A 24,701-nucleotide genomic window follows, 5' to 3' on the forward strand; every position below is an offset into this window, starting at 1 on the left:
ACAGTGGGGGAGATAACAGGGCAGAGTGTTGCCTGAAAACAGGGTAGCTGCCTTGTGATTCGCAACTCAAACAGGCACCTCAATCAAAGATTTTAATAGCTATTAAGCTATAGGAACAGTTTTTTAAAATCACAACCACTCAGTTTGATAGTTGTAGAAATCCTGTTTACTCTCTAACCTAGTGATTCTCAACCTGCGGACCTGAACCCCTTTGACAATCCAGTATCTCCAAAAATATTTACATTATGATTCATAACTGTAGCAAGATTACAGTTATGAAGTATGATTGAAAATAATTTTATGCTTGAGGCATACATAGATTTAACTGTTACAGTGTCTGATGCCTTCTTGATTTAGTGGTTTACCATTTTGGGCTTACCACGTGAGGCAGTGTTTTGCAACTCAGGTTCCCAGACCCTGGCTCCTCAACTGTTGTAGTGAATCTTTCTCTGTCCCACCAGCCAGCTCCCAAATAATGACATAGAGACTTATTACTAACTACAAAAGCTCAGCCTTAGCTTAGACTTGTTTCTAACTAGCTCTTAAAACTTAAATTAACCCATTTCTATTGATGTAAGTGCTGCTATGTGGCTCATAGCTTTTCTCCTTATACATGTCCTGCTTCCTCTGTGTCTGGATGGTGACTCCGCCTTATTACTCCCAGAGCTCTCTATCTAGAAGTCACACCTGCCTTCTTATTGGTCATTTAGCTTTTTTATTAACCAATCATTTAGCTTTTTATTAAACCAATCGCAGTGACACATCTTTACATAGTGTAATCAAATATCTCGCAACAAACTGCAACAGGGGACTCAAACTGTATTATTAGAAAATTCCTAATTCTAACTAGTTTGCTGTCTATCAGGCTTATCACAGTCCTAACAACTACATTCTCACTTTCAACTGGAATTCTATCATACACCAAGGCAATGCTGGTAGATTCAAGCTGGGTAGAAGCTTGGTCTGGCTGTTAGGCAGAATTTGGGTTCAGTTTTTCAAAAGAAAGGGAAGCAATTATTAGTCAATAAGCATAGTTTTATTTTGTATACAAATCTGCCATGGCTGTGGGAGTTAAGTAGCCAAGAAGGCTTTATGACAAAAAGTTGGAAACTACCGAGCCCAGGAATCTTGAGTCCAAAGGGCAGAGAACTACCTGTAATCACAGGTTTCTCTCTCTTTAAACAGGATGCTATTTGTAACTCGAGGTTTCTCTCCCACCTGCCAGTTACCAAATAACCGCTCAGAGACTTAATAGTGATTATAAATGCTTGGCCAATGGCTCTAACATTTAAATTAATCCATTTTTGTTAATCTATGTATCTCTCTATGGCCTCTGGCTTTAACTCATTTTCTACATGTCTTGCTTCCTCCATGGCTGGCTGGCATCTCTCAGACTCTGCCCTTCTTCTCCTGTGTCTCTGCTTGGATTTCCCTCCTGGCTCTATCCTGCCTTGCCATACACTGAAGCATCTTTATCAACCAGTGAGAACAATATATATCCACAGTGTCTGGATAGACCATACCACAGCAACTATCACCCACATGCAGCCCTAAAACAACTTGCAGCCTTCTCAGCGCAAGCGCTAGCTCAGTTAGTTGCTGGGCAGGAGGCTAGAGCTAGCTGGCTTCAGAGCAGGAGGGAAGAATTCTGAGAGCAAACAGCTTTCATAAAGAAAAGACTAGAAGAAATTCCCTTGCCTCCTTTGCTATGCTTTTAGGCTCTCCTGAAGCAGGGATTTTTGAATGAATGCATGTTACTCTTTGACCACCTGACAAGCTTTATGAGCCTTATTTTAATCAATACCCATTTCACATACTGGGCTGAACAGCTAATGAGGCAAGGATCGTGTCTCCAGATACACGAGGCTCTTGCAGCCTTCAGTACTGTGTATTGCCTTCTAAGATGCATACCAGAATTAGGGCAAATCTCACTCTCTCTTTAGGATCTCATTTCCCCCCCTTGGTGATAGTATTATGGATTTATTTTATTTTATTTTTCTACAGTATCCAAATCCAAATTTTTCTTAATATGGAGTATTGCATTTCTGATGAGAAAACAAAATAACACCCCTCCGCCCCACCAGCTGTTAAAAATGGACTTCCCCTGGATGAATCCATCAGTAGCTACCACCTGGAGGCTGCCTAAGTGGAGTCTTCCCATGAGGCTGTTTTTTTTTTAATTTATTTATTTATTAAGGATTTCTGCCTCCTCCCCGCCACCGCCTCCCATTTCCCTCCCCCTCCCCCATCAAGTCCCCCTCCCTCATCTGCTAGGAGAGCAATCAGGGTTCCCTGACCTGTGGGAAGCCCAAGGACCGCCCACCTCTATCCAGATCTAGTAAGGTGAGCATCCAAACTGCCTAGGCTCCCCCAAAGCCAGTACGTGCAGTAGGATCAAAAACCCATTGCCATTGTTCTTGAGTTCTCATTATTCCTCATTGTCCGCTATGTTCAGCTAGTCCGGATTTATCCCATGCTTTTTCAGACCCAGGCCAGCTGGCCTTGGTGAGTTCCCGATAGAACATCCACATTGTCTCAGTGTGTGGGTGCACCCCTTGAGGTCCTGAGTTCCTTACTCGTGCTCCCTCTCCTTCTGCTCCTGATTTGGACCTTTCTGTCCGGTGCTCCAATGTGGGTCTCTGTCTCCTTTCATCGCCTGATGAAGGTTAATATTCAGGAGGATGCCTATGTGTTTGTCTTTGGATTCACCTTCTTATTTAGCTTCTCTAGGAACATGAATTATAAGCTCAATGTCCTTTATTTATGGCTAGAAACCAAATATGAGTGAGTACATCCCATGTTCCTCTTTTTGGGTCTGGCTTACCTCACTCAGGATAGTGTTTTCTATTTCCATCCATTTGTATGCAAAATTCAAGAAGTCCTTGTTTTTTACCCCATGAGGCTGTTGAATACGAAGCTAGGTTCCACATTGTGTGTTATGAGCAAATGGATTTCGAAACTGAGGGAGGTCTTAGGTTGCCCTAGAGAAAGAACCCTGCAAGACAAATGGTGGAAGAGGATCAAGAGGGAGGAAAAACAAAAAAGCTTCATAACTAACTCTGCATTAGTGTTTCATTCACAGCCTTTACTTTTTAGAATCAAGATATTTCTTGAAAGTTTCAAAATTCTGCTAGTCTGATTGAGTCTAAATTTCTATGTCCAATTTTTTATAAACACGTGAGTAGTTCTGATCTCTAGAGACACAGGGCTTTTTCAGCTAGCTTACATGATCTCTTCAAGCCCAATATTTTCGTTTACAAAACAGGAATTACTGCCTTTCTCGCAATTGTTATTGGGAGAAGACCGAAAATGCAAAATAAAATGGGGGGCCGGGTAACACAATGAGAATACTGCCAGTGTTTAAAACTGGCCATTAAGAAGTTAACCGGCTCCCTAGGGACCCTGACTTTTCAAGGTACGCAGGGAAAGAGTACTTTATCCAGCTCCTGACACGGAGAAGTCAAAGCCTTCGTTGTGAGCTTCAAGAAGCCTGAGAGTCCGGCAATAATTTCTGCCCCAGTTTGGGATAATAACTCTATGCGCGGCCGCTGGAAGACTACTACTCCCAGAATTCTACGCTCCGGCCGACAGCCCACCGCTTCCGGGCGGGCTGCGCGCCAGCGCCGCTCTGGGTACCGTTTCGTCTGGCTGCTGCGGCGCGTTTTGGAAGCTGGGGGCTGGGCGCCGTTTTTAGGTGTCACCTCCTTCCCGGGCCTGGCTGCGTGCACACGCGATGGAGGCCGGGTGCTGGGTGCTCGGCGGCGAATTTGAGGACTCAGTGTTCGAGCAGAGGCCGGAGCGGCGGCCCGAGCCCCCCGCGCCCTACGGCGCCAAGCTCTGCGAGCCGCAGGTGAGACAGCTGGCCTCCTGCCGCCCCGCCCCGCACCGGAGCCTGTCTGCGGCGAGGCCAGCCACCGTCACTGTCTAGCCGCCCTGGAGCCGGGGCTTGTAAGCACGGCCTCCTCACTCTCCCAGCCTCGTGGTTTCTGCGCCTCCCCCACCTTCCCCTCCTTACCCCCACGGCCATTACGTCCCGCTGGCCGGCCCCGGCTAGTGCCACACAACAGCTCACTGCCCCCAGCCCCGTCCAGCTGATCAACTGCGCATTCTTGCAGGCCAGCTGGCTGCTTGGAAAAATAAAATAATTTAAAGCCGGTTTTGTTCCATCGTTCCCTAGTAGGATAATGAAAATTGGATGGAGGTTTATATATTATTGTTAAGAGGTTGGGACTGGCTAGTATGTGACTAGATAGCTTCTGAGTGCCGAAGCTAACTGTGGCTCAGATATCTAGTATTGAGTGACACGGTTTGAAGAATACAATCAGGTTTTCCCTACCGTGATGACTCGGGAAAAGGAGAGAAACTAATTTAGCAAACTTGTGATGAGTCTTGGTACTTAGTGAAGTGTTTTAGAAACACAGCCAAGCCATCAGAATGTGCTAACTACATTTGAGTCAACAGAATTTAGAGACAGACTTTCTTCAGCCTCAGCGGGTTTTGTTGTAAAATGGAGTAGGAGACACTTCTTTGGGCATACAGAATGCTTTTCATCCTTTTTTTTGTGTGTGTGTGTGTCTCCTTTCTCTGGGAGTTAAATCTCAGTCTCACTTTGTATGCAGGGCGTTTAAACCAGAAGAAGGAAGCGTTCTTAGAGGCCCGTCTTGAGGTTCTCCTGAGTCTGTCTGGGGTGCCCAGACCCTCCTTTTCCTTTGCTTGGATTCTCTGTGTGCCAGTGTGACGTTTTCACCACAGCGCCGTTGTCATAACCACAGTCTCGTGTGGCTTGTGCATTGCCAGTTCCTTTTCATTTCCTTACTCTAAAAGAAAACAGATAACACATTTATATTTTTTTGTGAGCCTAGTCTTTAACGGCTGAGCCATCTCTCCAGCACCAGATAACACTTTAAAAGTCCTTGATACCATACAGGATATGGTTGAAAATGTGTGTGCTTTTTTTCTTTTCTTTCTTTCTTTCTTTCTTTCTTTCTTTCTTTCTTTCTTTTCTCCCAACTTCTGTCACCAGAACCCCCACAATAGAAGGAGAGAACCGACTTCAGCAAAGAGTGTCCTGACCTCCACATGTGCACTGTGGCATGCATCTGACCTCACATATAATAAATTAAAAAAATGTTTTTAAAAAGTCAGCCATCATTAAGATTGTCATTGGTAGCTGGGGGTGGGGCTCAGTGGGTAGTGTTTGATACGAAGCCTGCAGACCCCAGCACCCGTGTGAAAAACTGAGTAGGGCAACCGATCCTGGAAAGTGGAGACAGGAGCATCCTAAGGCTTGCTGGCATCCAGTCTAGCCAAATGGCAGGCTCCAGCTTCAGAGAGAGACCCTGTATTGAAATAGTAAGATGGAGACTGATAGAGAAAGACAAGTGACTTGATTTCTGGCCCTTCCACCACCCAGACACAGCATATACACACCTGCACACACATATATACTGGACATACAACTGCCTGTCATTTGGTCTGTGTGGTCATGTCTGTAATCTCAGCACTTGGGGTGCAGATAATTAGACCCCGTTCCATGAACCAAATAAAAAATAGCCACTCTGTGTCCACTGTCTTCCCTTGAGTCTCATCCTGAAGCAATATGTCTAGTTGTATTATGGTAGTTTCTTTTGATCGCGAAGTAGAAAAGCCTAGCTTCGCTCTTCCTCATAAACGCCATCTTCTTGATTTCTAGTGGTTTAATGGAGAGATGGAAAGTGGCAATGATTCCGAAGTTCTCACTCTCAAGAAATTTAGAGGGGACCTGGCCTACCGACAACGGGAATACGAGGTGGGAGTCAACACGTGTCAGACTATGATGCTTGTGATGGGTGCTTGTTCTACTAAATCGCACATGTAACGAGCATGCGCCAGGGTCGGGGTGTGCTCCGTGGAGATGGAGTTAGTCTTCCGTGATACCTGTAGATGACCTTAGAAGCCTAAGTCTTGGTCTTTTCTATGAGGTCCATACTATGTTCTGTTTTTTTATAATTCCAACCAAAGAATATTTTGGGAGTTCCTATAGGTCTGCTTCCCCAGGCTTTATATGGACTCTCGTGTGACTCTCCAATGCGTCACAGGGACAGAATACCCCAAAATGTGCAGGAAAAGGGAAGAATGAAACAATTGGATTCCAGAGTGCTTCACATATATGTCCCATTTCATATTTGTGCAGATATTAATAAGGTATATAGCTGGGCCTTGTGGCCTATGCCTTCAGTCACAATGCTGGGGAGGTGGATCCCTGTGAGTTTATGGTCTATTAATCTATAACACACACACACACACATACACACACACACACGTCCCAGTCAATCCAGGACTCACACCTATTCTGTTTGCCTGTAGAATGTACTAGCTCTAACATTGTGATATTTACCATAGTTGTAGACATTATGTTCCGCAGCCATTCTGTCTCTGCCTTTTAGAAAAACATTAATAGTCCTGGTGGAAACACTTAGGTCTCCTGTAGGTCTTTGGAGGGGTCAGTTATAATACTTTCTGCACAGGGAACAGTCATCTCTGCACTAGATCTTTCCCCACCCTCTTTATGCCTTCCCTTCTTTCTCCTAATAATTTCCAGAAAGCACTGCGGGAATACTCCAGCATCTCTGAACAGTTGCCATCTACCAATTTTGCCATGAAAAGGGATGTCCAGGAAGGCCAGGCTCGGTGTCTGGCTCACCTGGGGAGACACCAGGAAGCACTGGAGATTGCAGCAAACTTGGTGAGTGGCTCCATCGCTTGTTCTCACACTTTCCTGTGCCAGGGACGTCAGCATTCTTTACTCCCTGAAAAACAAACTTCCTGCTAAAGGCAGAATCGAGGGCTGGGATTACAGAAGGAAACTATCAGCAGTGTCATTATTGACCTGAAGCTCAGAGCTTCAATGATAGATGTGCTTGGAATATTCATCCTGTGCTAAGATGAGAATTATTGCTTAGAAATCTTCTTTTTAGAAGTTTTATTTTTATGAGGAATATATACTCAGCGTGGTAGGATTTTGTGTGAGTTTTTTAGATTTTTTTCAAAGATATATTTTAAATTTTAATTATGTGTATATATGTGTTGGGGTTCAAGTGTGGGTATGGACATGGAGTGCAGGTACTGAGGAGCCTAGAGACACTGGATCCCCCTGAAGCTGGAGCACCGCTGGTTGTAAGCTACGCAGTGTGGGTGCTGGGAACCAAACTTGGGTCCTCTGCAAGAGCAACAAGAGCTCTTAACCTCTGAATCGTCTCTAGTTCCCATTGTTCAAGTTCAAGTTCTAATCCCTAAAACACATTCAGATGGAATTTAATGCCCAAAGAGGGACATGCCTACTATGCCATCAAATCCTTATTTATTGGGTTAGTTGTCTTAGTTAGGGTTTCTATTGCTCTGAAGAGACACCATGACCATGACAAATGTTTTCCTCTTGTGAAGGAAAACATTTCATTGGGTGGCTTGTTTACAGTTCAGAGGTTCAGTCCGTTGTCATCATGGCTGGGAGCATGGCAGCGTGCAGGTGGACATGGTGCTGGAGAAGGAGCTGAGAGTCCTCCATCTTACAGGCAACAAGAGGTGGTCTGAGGGTCACACTGAGCAAAGCTTGAGCTGAAGAGACCTCAAAGCCCGCCTCTGCATAACACGCTTCCTCCAGCAAGGCCGTACTTCCTAATAGTGCCACTCCCTTTGGGATCATGGGGGCTGACAACTGGTGAGAGTTAGTCTGTCCTTCCACCGTGTGATTTTCAGGGGTTGACAACCTCCTGCTGCCAGGGACAGCAGGGAAGGCATTTGGGTTCAGTAACAAGTTGAGAGCTTCAGAGTTGTCCTGAGTAAGAGAAGTTTCAAGCCAAGTCAAAGATGCAGATGGGATTCCTTCAAGTCCCCAAGGAAATTACCTTGGGGTTTAAAAACCCTGAAGTATGAAAATGAAACCAGTAGACCAGTACCTAGTAAGAAAGTCCACGTCAGACCTCATCACTGTAATAGACAGGACTCAGCAGGAGAAATGTGCTTAGCGCATGGTTTCCGAGTCCACTCTCCGTGGTCACTGGGCTGTGTCTCGGGCTGCAGTGAGGCAGTTGACATGATGGAGGGGGTGTCACTGAGACAACAGCCTTTTCTGGCAGCCAAGGCAATGTGGGACAGAGTTGCTAGCAGGCTCTTTTCCAGTTTCTCCATATAGGAAGCCAGCTCATGAAGTCTTCCCCACTGAAGTAGTACAGTCTAGAACTGTCCTTAGATGCTCCCTGAGTGCTGTGACTGAGCATCACAAGTTCACCCCTCGTCAGCCTGACCCCAGATAACCAGAGCAGGACCATGGTGAGAGTTGAACAATCCATGGTGATTGGTTTTTTGGTGTTGAACATTGTCAGGCCACTTACACGTGTGTTGCTGCATTATGGCACTGGGGTGTTGTGATGGTTTGAAAGAAAATGGCCCCCACAGGGAGTGGCACTATTAGGGGTGTGGCCCTATTGGAGGAAGTGTGTCCCTGTGGGAATGGGCTTTAAGATCTCCTATGCTTAAGCTATGCTCAGTATGACACAGAGTTGCTTTTGCTGTTTGCGGATCAAGATGTAGAACTTCCAGCTTCTTCTCCAGCACCTGTCTGCCTGCATGCCACTCTGTCACCCACTATGACGATAATGGACTAAACCTCTGAACTATAAGTCAACACCAATTAAATATTTTCCTTTATAAGAGTTTTCATGGTCATGGTGTCCCTTCACAGCAATAGAAACCCTAGGACAGGTATCTAGGAGTTTCTGGGGACCATTTGCTGAATCATTTTCTAGGCTTATGGTTTCATATTTGTGTGTGTGTGCATGTGCACATGTGTGCGTGTGCCAGCCAGCCACAGCTTTCATGTGTAGTCTGTTTTCTTTCTCCACCATGTATGTTCGAGGGATAAAGCTCATTTCGTTAGATTTGGCTGCAGATGCCTTTATCTGCTGAGCCCTCTTACTGACCCTAAGTTATGATTTGAAACACAAAGTCTGTGGAAGTATTAAGTTCACTTGACCCATTTAGCACTTAAGAATACTTCTGGTTTATAACATACACTACTTGGGCTTTTAGGTGCTTTCGTTTTTTATATGAAAACATTTTGTAGTTAAGAGTTTTTGTCCCTTTTCTTCTCCTCAGGAAAATAAAGCAACCAACACGGACCATCTCACCACGGTGCTCTATCTCCACTTGGCTGTTTTTTCCAGTTTGCAGAGCTTGGAGAAGACAATTCTGTGCCTACAAAAACTGATTTCCCTGCATCCTTTGAACCCTTGGGGCTGGTGGAGATTGGCAGAGGCATACCTGAGTCCAGGAACAGACCTGTGTACATCATCTTGGGGACAGACAAGTGTCCCCTCAAGTAACAAAGCCAACGGTTCCTCCACTGTGCACTCCGGAACAGGCCGTCTTTTGTGTTTCCCAGCAACCTTGCTTGAGAGCGCAGTGTTTTCCGTGGAAGCAAGTGGCTGTAATATCGAGAAGACTGAAAAGGCTCCAAAGAATACGCAGAACTGTCTGGCACAACGGAGAGAGGCAGCATGGATGGAGGCTCGGGTGAAAGCATGCGCCTCTCTGGTTCGCACCAGGTAAGCCAAGAAAGAGCACGTCAGCACACAGGATGCGATTGGAGAAAGGTGGGTTTTGTTTGAAGGGAGGAAAGACTTGCTTACTTAAGTTAATTTTTAAGGTTAGCATCCTTGGTATGTAGGGAATGAGGAATTCCATACAAGGATGGTGAGCACTTAGACCAGTGCAGCCACTTAGAAATCAGTGTGGGGTTTCCAAAATAAAATAATAAAACCAAGCAGGAGCCTGGTGTGCTTGCCTTTAATCCCAGCATTCGGGAGGCAGAAACAGGTAGATCTCTGTGAGTTTGAGGTCAGCCTGGTCTGTATCGAGAGTTTCAGGACAGCTGGGGCTATGTAGAGAGAGACTGTCTCAAACAAACAAATCTACCCCAAAATAAAAGCCAAAAATAAAGCTATCATATGACCTATCTGTGGCATATATCTGAAGCACTCTGAACTAACATGCCCCAAAGATACTTGGGCATCCATGGTAAGCACTGCTCTGTTTACAGTGATTAAGAAGTAGACATGATGGTTTCTAATGTTCTCTTGTTACAAGAAAGCTCAACCATTGGGGAAATGAATACTAAGCCACAATAGCACACAAATAAACGTTAAAACATTTCATAATACTATTGGTATAGACTTGGAATCCCAGCATTTGGGAGCCTGAGCCAGGGGGATCATGAGTTCAAAGCCAGCCTGAACTATGCAGTGAGACCCTGACTCAACAAGACAAAGTCTCATAGTTGGGGGCGTGAGGGACGACGGGTTGGACCTCTGAAGAACTCAGGCAGTGGTCACTGAAGAAACCTTCCCCTGCACTTGTAGATTGGAAACCCCAGCGCCATGTGATGTGAGAAGGAAGTGGGTGGGGGGCTTCTGTAGGAGTCAGCGCAGGGAAAACAGCCAGTGCCACCCCAGGAGTGTCGGGGGGTGGTGGAGGCAAGAGGCAGACACTGCTCAGTGGTCAGTGCCCTGCCCTGTCCTGAAAGAAACAAAAAGCAATAAAATGCAGCTCCTGTTACTTGAGATAGAGTGTTAAGACTGGAAACAAAGTATGCGATGAGCAATTAAAATGCACACACATTTAAGAGGGAAAGCCGTTTCTAAAGAAGAGCTTTCTTGTTTGTGTCTGGCAAAAATCTGAAGAAAGCCTGCTCTTGCATTCAGTGTTAATAATGGGCACACAGTGCTTGGTGCACAGTACATAGTGCTTAGTGCTTAGTTCATGCCACAGAGCCTTCCGTGCTAGCTTCTAGGGACACCAACTACTTTGGATCCTTAACAATATATGGGTTTGAGAGAAAGGGAAGAAGGAACGCCTTTGACCAGGTCTGTGATTTGTCAGTGAAGAAACAGGCGCTGGTGAGCTATTGGTGAATGGTAGCCATTAAGCATTTTCATTGTGTTTGGTCTTTTATTGCCTTAAGTCTTTACCCTTTTGGCTCCTTGGTTGATTTTGAGGCATTGCGCACTGTGTAGCCAAGGTCGTCCTGGAACTTGGATGCCTTCATCTTCAGCCATTCCAATGCAAAGGCCATAGCCATGTGCTGCCACCCTGGCTTAGGTGTCATCAAGATTTAGTCCTGTTTGAATTGGAGTGTGATCAGAGCTGTGATTTTTGGGGGTGGGGGTGGCTGGAAATGGCCATTTGGGACTTTGGACAGCAGTGGAGAGGCAGTGGTCATCAGTGATGGGATCTGACCTGGACTAGTGCAGTGGTAATAGCAGTAGAACACAGAGTCATTACAGAACAGATGGGACTTGGCGACCAGCGACTATACGGGAAGCGTGGGGGTGAGGAAGAGGAGACACCAAAGAGTGCCATGGGTGCAGAGGTGGCTTGGATGCCATTTGCTGGGATGGAGCATACAAAAGGGTAGGCAGGGCAGATCAGGGTCCAAGGAAGAATGACTTCAGCTTGATGTACTGAAACCTGGGTGCCCGTGGGACATCCAGCCTGAGCTCCTCGTTAGAATGGGGAGTTGAGCTCTGAAGAAGGGATGAATGGCTGAAGAGACCAGGTTAGGATCACTGGGACATCCATGGTAAGGCAGTTGTGAAGTGGTTGTCAGAGGTTTGGCCCTGTTTGGTATTCAGGTGTGCCGGCGAAGCTAAGTAGTCCTTGGGGTTCAGTTTCCGTGGAGTCAGAGATGCCAGCATCTGGGAACAGACCCAGGACAGAAAGCTTTTCTCAGTCAGTTGTTTTTGCTTTCAGCTGCCTGCCTGCCTGCCTGCTGGCTTTCCTTATTGTTTTTGAGACAAAGACTCACTGTAGACTCTGCTATCCTCAGACTTGAGATTTGCCCCAGCCCCTTGAGTTCTAGTCCTTTCTTTTAGAATAAGATGTAAAGGGAGGCAGCTTATTCAGAGTTGAAGTCTAGGGACTCGGGGAAGGTCCTAGTGCAGGGTGCAGACTCGCGGATGCTGAGGGCCTGACTTTGTCGGAGTGTGTGTTCCCTGCTGCCCTGTGGCAGAGCCTCTCACACTGAGACTTTCTGGTTTTTCAGGCTCTTGCTTCAGCTTACTCAGTCTCAGCAAATGTCATTTGCTTTGGAGAGGAACCTGAGAACTCAGCAGGAAATTGCAGAGAGAGTGAAGAAGCTCAACTTCCCTGCAGATGCTTTGCTGTTGATGGAGGAGGTGCGTATCCAGGTCTATGCAGAGCAGAGCCTTGTGCTGACTTGTGCCGTTCCCACACCACAGCAGGACCAGATCTCATCTCCTCCTGGAGGACTTGTGTCTCTCTTCATTGTGTGCCTTTGGGTTGCCCGAGTCATCCAAGTGGCCCTTTATCGTCATTCCCCTGCTGTGTATCTCTTCTTGTTCTTGCCAGTGTTCATTAGTGTAAACAGAGACTGCTCACTTGTTTCCCAGCTGCCCAGACCCAGATAATCACACAGAAACTATATTAATTACAACACGGTTTGGTCTATTAGCTCAGGCTTCTTATTAACTAACTCTTACATCTTAAATTAACCCATTTCTATTATTTTATATTTTCCACGAGGCTTGTGATTTCTTATCTCTTGTTTCTTGGGCAGGTACATGCGTCTGCCTCCTTTGGCAGCTACCTGGCATCTCTTTGACTCTGCCTACTCTTTTTCTATATCTCTTCCATCCTGGCTATATTCTGCCCTGCCATAGGCCAAAGAAGCTTTATTCATTAGCCAATAAAAGCAACACATATACAGAAGGACATCCCACGTCACATTAGTGCCTGCCCACTTGAGCATCCTAAGTGACATGTTGTCTTATTTGTTTCAGTGTGGAAATAACTGATTAATTCATTTTTTTGGAGATTGAACCCAGGACCTTGTACATGCTGCACAATCACTAAGCTACTGAGCCACATATGGTACTGAACTTTAACTGGCAGACAGGTGTCCATAGCTACTTTAACTAGCGGATCAGTGTCCATAGCTACGCTAACTAGTGGACCAGTGTCCATGACTACTCTAACTAGTGGACCAATGTCCATAGCTGTGCAGTTTTATGTGCCTTCCCTCCACTCATCCTAACAGCCAGTCAAGAGGGGCAGAACTGGAGTTGAGGCTTAGAGAGGTTGTGGCTCCCTGAGGTTAAAAGGCCAGTGTGGGCCAGATGTGAAAAGTGTTTTCCCTCTCTGTCCACCCTGTCACTTCCTGGATGTTTACATTTTCAGCCTCTGTCAGCCCTTCTGTAGAGAACACTGTTGAAGGATGCATTGGGGGATTATGTGCTCAAGCTCTTCTGCTTCCTTTCTGTACCCACCAGACTCGACAGCGTCAGGTCCCAAAGAAACCGAGACAGATGGCTAACTGTGGTGCCCGTTCGCACACCAGAGCGTCTGCTTGGCCCTCAGCTCAACACCAGTGCTTCTCCCATGAGAGCGACCCATCTGTGTGCATCTGACATCGTTCCTTTAAGAAACACTGTGTATTGTTGTCATTGCCAGGTCTTATTCCTCTTCTTGTTGCTGTGTGAAGTCACCTGACAACCTGTGCTGTCCAGGCTACACTGTGGGGTCAGGGATCTTCCTGCCTCAGCCTCCTGAGCAGTCAGATCTAGAGATGCATGTCCGCGTGCCTGGCTTTTCTTCCTTCCCTCTTTTCATTCTTCCTATCTCGTTCCCAGAATACACATTAAAAACAATACGTGGGTGTGGTGGTGCCCGTACTGGGAGGCAGAGGCAGGTGGACCCTTGGAGCTTGCCAACTAGAATGCCCTGATGTGGCTTCTAGGCCAAGTGAAAGACTTTGTCTAAAAACCCAGACAGAGGTGCCCGATGACTGACACTCAAGGTTGACGTCTCTTCTTCACGTGTACACGTGTGAAGGCCGAGAGTGGCAGCAGAATTCTTTATTTGGATTTGGCATACACAAGCAAGGGTGCATATGCTCACACACACTTGCACACACAGGCGTGCGTACACCACACACGTGCACACACATGCACACACACAAACATGTAGTTTATGAAGAGCCATTCTTTAGCTATACTTGTGGTTTTCAAGGCCACATGAGACCTCAAGGTTGGCCTTATGGTAGTGTCTCCAGTTCCCGGTACAGTGAGCATCCCTGCTGGAGGCTGTGCAAACGCTCCTGGTGGACAGTGTGGCAGTTGTCAGGACTTCATTCTGATCACCGTCATCGCCAAAGGGTCACTTAGAAGGGTGCATAAAGGCTCTCTAGACACTCATCAAAGAGAAGCTAGGGATCCAGGAATCCAGTGTTTGAGTGTGTGTCCTGCAGTTCAGTTGTGACCAGAAGGGAGCAGTGGTGTGCCTTTATCAGGGATGTGCTAAGGCTCTAGAGAGCCCTGGCTGTGGAGGCTTGGTCTCCAGGTCCGTGAGAGGTGTACATAGTCTTGTCGCTTGATTCTTTGCTGCCTTTGACTTCTTAGGGAGAACACGTAGGAGACAGATCCAGACTCACACCACACCCTAAGCTCTGCCCCTACCTTTTCAGCCCAAGCCCCAGCCAGGAGGGAGAAGGCCACAGGTGCACTGTCACAGAGCAGTCTGACATGAAAGGGTTGACTCAATGCTCCCAGGAGCCCAGGTGGGGCAGCTGCCACCGGAGGATGCAGGGATTTGATTACGGGGGAGCGTGAGAGTGGGAACAGCACCTGTGATGGTAGCTTTGAAACAGGCCTTCTCGGTGTGGTAGAGTGCCTCCCTCGGGGGGTTTGTGTTCAGGGCTTTACAGCTGGTAAATAATCTCCCATCTGTGTTTGCTGCCCCTTTAACTGGGCTACTCTCACCCCCTCCTCTCTTATTGCAGGCTATGGGGGAAGATATTGTCCCAGAAAAACTAAAAGACGAAGTTCATTCAGAGGTGAAGTGTGTTGGCCCCGCAGCCCTGGCCGCCTTGGTGATTGCGTCCTCCAAAGAATTTGAAGACAAGTGGTTTGGAAAGATCAAAGACTGTTTCTGCCCCTTGGAAAATCAGTGCCACGTGGAGCTACAGATCACGGCTTAGAAAAGCACAGCAGGATCCAAACATCTTGCGCCGTACTGTCCCTGTTTACTTTAGGGAGGTCTGTGTAATCATGGAAAGCTGAAATAAAGACGATTTTATATTGTTTATAAAAACCCCTCTCCCGGGTGATTGCAACTGTTTTCAGTTTCATTATTTATTTTCGTGTTTTTAATACCCTCAAGTACTGCCTTGGTCTCTGCCAACTTAGTAGGCAGCTCTTGGGAAAGTGATACGGACAGGGTTGGGCTAGCTTTTCTTGCTGCTGACATCAGGCTTTAAGTGAGGATTGAATGTGACCGATGGTTTCAAAGGTTTCTGTCCAGCAAATGAGGACAGGACTCAGTCACGGTGGCCAGGAAGCAGAGGGAGACAGAGGAGGGCCAGGAACAATACAGCCCTCAAGGATGTGCCCACAGGAGCCTACTTCCTCCAGCCAGGACCCACCCCCTAAAGTTTCTACTGCCTCCTTGTAGAGCCTTCCAGCTGGGGTCTAAGACCTCAACAGTGACTCCGGGGATTTCATACTTGGGCCCTAGCAAGAGGCTCTTTAGTTGTCTTGGTCTGTTACTATACTGCAAGAATCTGTAGCTCGGATGCATCCATTAGAAGTGACCCAGAACACTGAAATGGAAGAGTAAACAGGGTGTGTCCAGAGCTGTGAAGGCTCAGGCTTTTATCCTCCTTGCTGGCTTCCTGGATGCTGGCAGAAGACAGGATGCTCTTGAGTCAGACCGGATCCCATCACTCAGGGCCCAGCAGGCAGGATGAGCCTGGGCACATTTGTGTCAGCTACTTTTGCCTCCAGGTCCTAAAGAGGCTGTGGGCACACAGGAACGCTTCCTGTCACACTGTGAAGGTGCGTTACTGTAAGTCACATAACCGGCTTGTCCTCCAGGAGGAGAACCCTGGGGTGAGGAAGTCCAGGTTGCTAGGATGTGTGAGCAGCTTGGATCTCTGTCATACCCTTCAGTCCCATGTCCCACGGTTCCCAAAATTGTTGGCATTTACAAAGGGTCATTTTCTCACTCAAGGGATTATCCAGTGGAGCTATGATTCCAGCCCCCAGGTGCAGGCCCCAGGCTTCCCTCCCATCCTTCTGATTGGCTGCACCTTCCCTCTTCCTTCCCAGACAGACAAGGGTCTCTCGGTGGATTGGTCAGTGTGACCCGCAAGTCCGAGTTTAGCTTCTCAATGGGGAAACAAAGATTAACAGGCACTGCAGTTCTAAAGACCGTTAACAACAGAGCACCCTCCCTTGCCAGTCCCTTACTGTTCGTTATTTTCATGACTGTTTTCTGTGATAGAACCAACAATTTGTAAAGCAAGAGACTTCCTAGTTCACACTTCTGTCCCCAGGGAAGAATACCGGGCATTTTACTATAAATTCACTTTTACAGATTGCTGATACTTTGGGTTTGCACTAAAGCTAATAATGTGCCTTAAGTCTGGTACAGGGCTGAAGCAATCCCTGTACCCATCTATTTCTCTTTCTGTAGCCGAATCCTTTTGCCATGTGTGCCTCCGTTTCCTGGAAATGCTTCCTGCTCTCCCCCAACCCTAGCTCCAACCCCACCTTGGTCCCTGTCAGCTTCACCTGTATATACTTCAAGCCTTCAGTCCTCAGCTTCCCCTCCCAGACCTCCCACCTCCACCCGGTGGCCTGGTGGTTTCCATGACATCTGGCGCACAGCTTACTCCCACCTCACCTTCCTGGCAGTGGGGTGTTGATGTGAGACCAGACTCATCCAGCTCCAAAGCCTCAGCTGTCACTGAGGGTGGGTGAGGCATGAGGAGGCCAGGGTACCTGGGTTTCATCACCCAAGTTACCCGGATCATTTCCAGCATGGATGGGGAAGGTACTGAGTCATACGATGACACTGCAGCCACAGAGGCCCCACCGTTGTCTGTTCACACACCTCCACCCTCTTGCCAATGGCACATTTTTTTTTTGTGCTTTCTCTATTTCTATTTTAGGTTAGAGTAACTGTCAACTCTTCAGCCATTAGCTAAATCACCTCGGCTTTAGGCAGTGTGTGGCTGCTGCGTGCCTGACTCCTCTCCAGCTCGGGCGGGACATTGAATTGGCTACTTGTGGTAACCAAATACCCGACCAGAAGCCTTGAAAGTGGGAAAGGTTCGTTTGGGCTCCGAGTTGGAGAACACAGTCCACCATGGCAGTGGAGGTCTGGGGCTGGAGTGGGAAGCAGCCGCTCACGTTGGATCTACAGTCAGGAAGCAGAGAGATGGATGTGTGTGCTCAGCTCCCTGTCTCCATTCACCCCGTGATGGTGCAGAACACAGTTACCGCCAGTTCCCCTCCTCAGTTAAACTTCTCTTGGAAAGCCAGCCCCCTCAGACACATCCAGGGTTTGAAGCCTCGGGGATTCCAAATCTGTCATGCTGGCAATGAGGATTAACTGTCACTGACCTCTGGTACGCTTAGATGTCCTCACTTCAGTCCGTTCTCCCAGATGGGACTCAGAACTGGTGGAAGGATGCTAGTCGGCTGAGCATGGCAAACATGCTTCGTCCCTTACTGAAAACCATTAGATTACGTCCCTAAAGCCAGTCCCCATGGTCCATTCCCTTATTTGGTCACTGACTCATTCTTGAGACAAAATATCAAAGTCCAACAATCAAAATTCACTGTTTGGAGCTGGAGAGATGGTTCGGTAGCTAAGAGCACTACTGCTTTCCCAGAAGACCAGGGTTCAGTTCCCAGCACCCATGTTCCAGCTCACAATTGTTTGTAACTACGGTTCCAGGGGATCTGACACTCTCACAGAGGCACACGTGCAGGCAAGACACCAATGCACATAAACAAAAATAAATCTTAAGAAAAAGTAAATGAGCACAATTCACTGTTTGGCTAATTTGTTCAGTCAGGATTTACCAACTGACCCTTCCTAACACAGACTCTCAGCTTTTTGCCTTAAAAACCCACTCACTCCTGCAACAAACAAACAAAAACACCTGTTTGCTGCTGCTGTTGCTGCTGCCGCTGCTACTGCCTGCCATCTGCCTTTGTAGGCTCCCCCGACTCCCTGCTTGCCCCTTCCTGGGTAGTAAGTCTCCTTGGTGCTGAGATTTGGTGTCTGTAAGCATCCTATTCCGACTCTGAGGGGCTGACCTCCCTGACACTGGTTGTTTGAGCTGGGAAATGTCTTCTGTCTTTTACCTTCCTATTCATCTACAAGCTTCAAACTGAAGCTAGCATTTCGCCAAAGTCATGATCGAAGTTGTCAGGAAGGCCACGAAGTCCTACATAGTGGCCTCCTGGCCCACTTGCACCCCAGCTTCCTCTGCTCCCCTTGGTACTAGCTCTGGGACTCTTGTTCGCATTCCTGGGCTCTCTAAGACACCCCCCCCCAATTCCTAGCTCTCTGCCCATCCAGTTCCCTCTACTGGGAACATTCTCCCCTGTGATCCTCCACACAACCCTTGTTTTCTTCCTAAGGATCTCAAAGTGTTCCCGAACCCTACATTTGCCGGGCCCATGTCCCAATGTTACAGTGCCCCGTGCTTTTCCCAGTGCCCGTGGGAACTAGAATTAACAATGCACTGTGGAATTACTCCGAGGCAGAGCATAAGCGTAAATAAAACATTCTTTCGTTTGCCCTTTATGGTGGAGCCCACTTCCCCATTGCTGCCTTTCTAGAGTGTCAGCCCCTTGAAAAGGCCACGTGAGGTACAGTGGGATTGAAAGTCAGAAGCCAGTCCCTGCAGAGTCAGGCCACCAGTGTCAAAGACATTTCCAGCATTTGTGAAGTATGACACACATTTTGTAAAATTACAAAATCTACATTTTGTAAAAGATGCACTTTGCTTTGGGGAAACCGTGGGTCAGCACGCCTCCAGCAGATGAATACAGGCTAGTGTTTACAGAGAGATGGTTTTAAACAGGAGCCTTCTCCAAAAATTTAATCCATAAAAGTATTTTGATTTACGTCCAGCGGCTTTCCAGGGCCTTAGCGGTCAAAAAGAAAGCAAGCAAACTCGCAAAGAAACCAAGGACTCAAAACCTCAGGAACCTCTGCTGGTGTGGGGCTTCCCACTCACCAGATCAGGGGCAGTCTTGCACGAATGTGGCTGCTCTCTCCCTCCCTGATCCTGTCTTCTGGCTAAATCAGACCTAGGTGAGAGTTTCGGGCCTAACAAAGCTAATAGGAATGTCCTGAGTGATTGGCATCTCATAGTTCAGTGAGTGGCACCTCAGTCCCATCGTCCCATATTGTGGTCACTTGGAGACTTTTGTAGGAATTGGGGGCACAGTTGGACGGGAGGATAGGTGAACTGGGTGGGTGGGGAGGGTAGAAGATACTTGTGTATTTCCTTTATTCTTTCTTCCTCCTTGATACCGGGTGGCCTCATCTCCTGAAGCTTTGGTAGTACTGGTGCTACCTCTCTTCCTTCCGGGAGAGCTGGCCTGTCCTGAAGTGCTGGCATCTGGCCCAGGGACTCAGACTATTAGAGGAGTCAGAGAGAGTTGTCTGACTCGGCCTGGGTCAGATTCTCGACGGAGGATTTGGACACAAAATATTCTTCTGAACCAAGCGGCTCAAGTGCCGGGGAGCAGGCACTATGCTCTTCAGAGTAAAAAGCAAGAATATGTCTGCAGAGAGAAAACAGAGAAGATGCCCCCAAAGCACAGAGAGCTACTAGGAATAATTTGAGGCCCTCTTTGGGCTCTAGGGCCTTTTTCATGCCTCCATCGAAATCCGGAGGGACAGCAGGGTAAGAATGTCCTCCGCCCCCACCCGAGGTATCCATGTTCTAATATCCAGGTTATGTGGCAAAGAGGAGGGAGGGCTGCCAGTCAGTTGAGTTCAGGAAGTTTATCTGGGGGGATCCAGGCAGACCCAAGGAAACCAGCAGGGTCTTTAAAACCAGAAGGTGGAGGCACATGGAATGAGTCGGAGCCAGAGAGATGATGTATATCTACCTTTAAAGAAGGGGGAAGAGGTGACCAGGCAAGAAATTCCTGTATTTTCAGAAACTAGAAAAGGTGCACAAAGGGGTTTATTCCTAGAATTTCCAGAAACATAGCTTTGTTGATACCATGGTTTTTAGCCCAATCTAAAAGTCAGTTTTCTGGACCGTAGAATGGGGAGGTAATCCATTCACATTAGGTGACTATCATTGTGTCGTTTGTTATAGCAGCAAGGAGAAGAGAATACATGACATAACCCTCCCAAGGTTAAGACCTCCAGCTTCTTTTATTTCTAACTCAGGAATCCTACGGCGGCCCACTTGGATCTTTTCCTCTGGGTTTTAGAAAGATGCTTTTCATCCCAGACGGCTATTGCTTTTCTAAGTAACAGTCCTTAACTCATTCATTCAGTGATGGACTCTTGACTAAGCATTGCAGGAGGCGTCAAAGAGAAGAGGCAACACCTGCTTTTAAGGGGGTCGCAGGTAGCCTCATGAGTATCCATCCCATCAGGAAGACTGGAGGAGAGGGTGAAGGGTCTGAATATGGCAGAAACAGAGGAGGCTGCAGCTTTCATCGAAGGTTCTGGGAGGAGGAGGCCTGAGATGGGTTTTGGAAGAAGGGAAAGGATGCAGCAGGCTCAGCGGGCAATGAGAGACAGCTGCATCAGAACCCTCAGTTGAGATGTGGGAAGAGGAGAGGCCAGGGAAAAATGAGGGCTAGCCAACTGGATTGGCAGAAAGGAAAGGTGGGTGCTGAGGTGTCGGGACAGTTGAGAAAGGGAGGTGCTGAGGTGTCGTCGGGACAGTTGAGAGAGGTGGGTGCTGAGGTGTCATCGGGACAGTTGAGAAAGGGGGGTGCTGAGGTGTCATCGGGACAGTTGAGAGAGGTGGGTGCTGAGGTGTCGTCGGGACAGTTGAGAGAGGTGGGTGCTGAGGTGTCATCGGGACAGTTGAGAAAGGGGGGTGCTGAGGTGTCGTCGGGACAGTTGAGAGAGGTGGGTGCTGAGGTGTCGTCGGGACAGTTGAGAGAGGGGGGTGCTGAGGTGTCAGAGGGACAGTTGAGAAAGGGGGGTGCTGAGGTGTCATCGGGACAGTTGAGAAAGGGGGGTGCTGATGTGTCGTCGGGACAGTTGAGAGAGGTGGGTGCTGAGGTGTCGTCGGGACAGTTGAGAGAGGTGGGTGCTGAGGTGTCATCGGGACAGTTGAGAAATGGGGGTGCTGAGGTGTCGGAGGGACAGTTGAGAAAGGGGGGTGCTGAGGTGTCGGAGGGACAGTTAAGCCAGCTCCACTCTGCAAATTGTCAACACCGGGCTAAGTCTGACCTGATTCTGAGGCAGTGGCTATGGGAGGTTTTGGACAGGGGCAGGGCTAGTTTAGGGTTGTCCCAAGTCATGTGATCATGGAGACTGGTGAGTGCCAAGACCTTCAGGATCCTTCTGCTAGTGAGAGTTAACAGTGTAGCTTCTGGATGTACGCCACAGACTCAAGGCCAAGGAACGGTTTTAGGTCAGGTTAAAAAGAAAAAGTAGTGCTTTAGGTTGAAGGCCACCAGAGTTCTCTCTTGGCTGCTCAAGGGTGATCTTTTTATTGCTTTTGGCTTCAGCGGACAAGATGAGGCCTACCCACACCGAGCGGGGCGGGGGGGGGGGGATCTACTTTTCTAAGTCTAAGAGTTAATCCCAACCAGAAGCATCCAGAATAATGTCTTACCAAACATCTGTGTATCCCACGACCTACTCATGTCAACACATAAAATACATTTTTTAAAGCCCACCCCTTATCATCTTGGCACCCAACTCCTCACATTCCTCCCACTCTTTCCAGTTTGACTAGTATACTTAGAAGGGCATTTAGGGACAGGCTTGCTGAAGTAATCTTGTGGGGTCTCTCTCTCTCTCTCTCTCTCTCTCTCTCTCTCTCTCTCTCTCTCTCTCTCGGTAGCTATGAATGACAAAAAGCCTTTTTAAAAAAAGCCTTAAGGGAGCAAGAACGTATTTTGGGTTTCAGAGGTTACAGCCTGTAGTAAGCTGGTTCTGTTGTTTCTGTGAGGCAGAACCATGGTGGAGACGGAGCTGAACTGCTCACCTTATGGAAGAGAGAGAGAGAGAGAGAGAGAGAGAGAGAGAGAGAGAGAGAGAGAGGCTGAGACCCAGGCAAGGTATACTTTTAAAGACATGTCCCCCCCATTAGTTCCTTTTCTAAGCCTGTGAGAAAACACCATGGCCTAGGCAACTTAGAGGACAAAGAGTTCGCTTGGGTTTATGGTTCCAGAGGGAGTGGAGGGAAAGGAGGGCAGCTGTGGTACCTGAAACAGAGCCGAGGGCTCACATCTTAGACTTCAAGCAGGCTGGGAATGGTGCAAGGCCTTTGAGCTCTCAAAGCCCACTCCTGATGACATACTTCCTCCAACAAGGCCACACTTCCTAAGCCTCCCAAGTGGGGACCAAGTATTCAAGTTCCTGGGACTATTGGGGGTACCACCCTTATACTCCCCACGTTCCCAGTACACCTCCTTTGTCCAACAAGACTGACTTCCATCACCTCTCAGTACTCTTCTCAAAGTCCAGATTCTTCGGTGGATTCGATCACTGGTTGATCACAGCCTTCACGGAACCACCCATGAAGCCCTCACAGACATCCTCAGAGGCCTTTACCAATCTCCTTAGTGTCTTTCCAGTTGAGGACCAAGCTCCATGGCTGCAAATGTTTGCAGAAGGACTGGAGCCTTCCGCAAAGGAGCGAGGCCACTGGGGGTCCCATTCGGGTGGCACTTGATCTCAGACTTCAGAACTGGAAGAAAAGAAATCGCTTGCTGTTGAGGTTGCCCCGTCAGCGGTATTTACATCTCAGTGGCTCTAGGTGTCTAGTCCCGTGAGAGGACATTGTTGTCATCCCCGTGGGCTCCTCACGTGCCCTTTCGACTTGGCGTGTAGCACTTCCCTTGCTTTCAATGTTTGCCTTGCTTCTTTCTGTACGTTCAGCAGAGAGGTCTGGATGGCGCTGCTCAGAGCAGCCAGGAGACTGGATTGCAGGGAGCCTGGGAATCTTCACAAGGACCTATTTCAGTGGGAACATCTAGAAATCTGTCCCCAAGCCAAGGCCACTAGGCAGAGACTCTCTCTCCTATCTTGGGGGAAGAGGTGAAGGGGCCTCCCTCAGCCCTGTGCACACATGGAATTACTGTGCTATAGCCATCCACGCAGGACTTCTGTCTGGTACACTACTCAGCATTGCCCAGCCATCTTCCCCAGCTCTGCAGAAGGAGGACGGCCGGGGGCTGTGAGAAGCACAATCTACCTTAGGACACATTGAACCAAGACGGTGAAGAGGGCTTGCATCTCCACTCGTCTGCATGTGTCTGCAGTGTTTACATCCCGAATAACAGTTTTTCCGACACACAGACACTCTCGAGGAGGAAGCTGAGAAACTGACTGACAGTTCCTCTGTGTCCGACAGCTTCTTGGATCCAGTCCAGCAAACGAAGCATTTAAAGAATGCTGCCTTGGCACTTCGGTGACAGGCCAGCAGGGCAAGCTGTGAAGTCACACCACCGTGGGAGCTCCTTCTTCCTGCCCCGTTGAGGCAGCCTTGGGGCTGCCATGGCCCCGCAGACACCATCAAGGAGAGAGATTCTAGAAGCATGTGGTCATTAGCAGCCAATGTGCCCTGTCAGTGAGGGCCTTCTCATGGGGGACGCTCCGCCTTCCGTGGGACCCACTACAACTCAAAAATCCTGCTGTTCCTTTCATTTTCTTCTGGGATTTCTGGTGGTCTTCATGGGTAGGTCCTTCCTACTAGTCCTGGGCCCTCAGGGCAGAGAGCTGTGCCCACGGAGGATGTCCAGGTACCATTGTTAAACTTTACTCTTCAGTTAAGGAGTGTTCCAGCAAGCAGGCCCTAGGGAGGGAGACCCAGAGGGGATTATAACCCCAAGTGGACCTAATATAGTATGAAAGCAGTAGGAGACAGACGGGTATATGTGCCTTTATATTCCATGCTATAAAACCATATTGGTATTTCACATTATAGTATGGAAGCTGCACGTGCATATTAGTAATACCTTAGCATGTGCACACTGTCAGTGACCTGCATGTTGAGTTACCTCAGTTTCTAGAGGATTTGTACCAGCAAACACTGGCTCTACTCAGGGTTCCGAGAGGCACCTGTGTGCAGACATTCGGAGAAAGGAAGAGCACGAGAGTGGTCATGAGAAGGGCTCTGCCCAAGGTTCAGAAATGTGTCTGAGAAAATCTCAGTGCCAGGAGTAGGACGCCTCCCTAGAAGTTGTTGTCCAGAGAGGCCCCAGAGCCTCCCCCGAAAGTGTAGGTTTGTCACCGTTGCTCTTGGTTGCCTACCAGGACTAGACGGTAAGACCTTATTGCTTATGACACAACACACTTTGGCTTTAGGATACAGAGGAATCGAGCTTAAGCTGACCTGAAGATGTCCTTCCTGCTGGCTAGCTATCATTGAGCTGCAAGGTGTTGTGAAGGTTGCAGGGGGTGAGGGTTGGGGGAGGAAAGACATTAACGTTACACCTATGGACAACCCCTAACCCTATTCTATCAGTCTGCCAGGAGAGATGTGCCCACTGGTACAATAGCAGCACAAAGGTTATGGGGGTAACCAACAGCTTTTGAGCCATCAGTATTTGAAGCCTGTTCCACAGGACGGAATTCATACCTGGTACAGTAAACTTTGTCGAGAGACCATGACTGGAGAGACCATAGGCCTTAGGGGG

General features: G+C 48.1%; 1 protein-coding gene across 1 annotated transcript; it reads left to right on the forward strand.

Annotated features, from left to right (window-relative positions):
• The first annotated feature begins 3,619 nt into the window (after positions 1-3,619).
• On the forward strand, positions 3,620-15,141 carry C2H8orf76 (chromosome 2 C8orf76 homolog). Its single transcript, XM_075960985.1, has 6 exons — positions 3,620-3,850; positions 5,693-5,788; positions 6,581-6,724; positions 9,133-9,581; positions 12,077-12,209; positions 14,831-15,141. Exons 1-6 carry the CDS (start codon positions 3,734-3,736, stop codon positions 15,026-15,028), a joined length of 1,137 nt encoding a protein of 378 aa, XP_075817100.1. The 5' UTR covers positions 3,620-3,733; the 3' UTR covers positions 15,029-15,141.
• The last annotated feature ends 9,560 nt before the right edge of the window (positions 15,142-24,701 follow it).

This window comes from Microtus pennsylvanicus, chromosome 2, assembly GCF_037038515.1.
Source record: "Microtus pennsylvanicus isolate mMicPen1 chromosome 2, mMicPen1.hap1, whole genome shotgun sequence".
NCBI classification, from domain to species: Eukaryota; Metazoa; Chordata; class Mammalia; order Rodentia; family Cricetidae; genus Microtus; species Microtus pennsylvanicus.

Coding starts and splice junctions, on each gene's coding strand:
- C2H8orf76 (XM_075960985.1), top strand. CDS start 3,734: ATGGAGGCCGGGTGCTGGGTGCTCGGCGGCGAATTTGAGGACTCAGTG. Junction 5,789..6,580: donor ACCGACAACGGGAATACGAG/GTGGGAGTCAAC, acceptor AATAATTTCCAG/AAAGCACTGCGGGAATACTC. Junction 6,725..9,132: donor TGGAGATTGCAGCAAACTTG/GTGAGTGGCTCC, acceptor TCTTCTCCTCAG/GAAAATAAAGCAACCAACAC.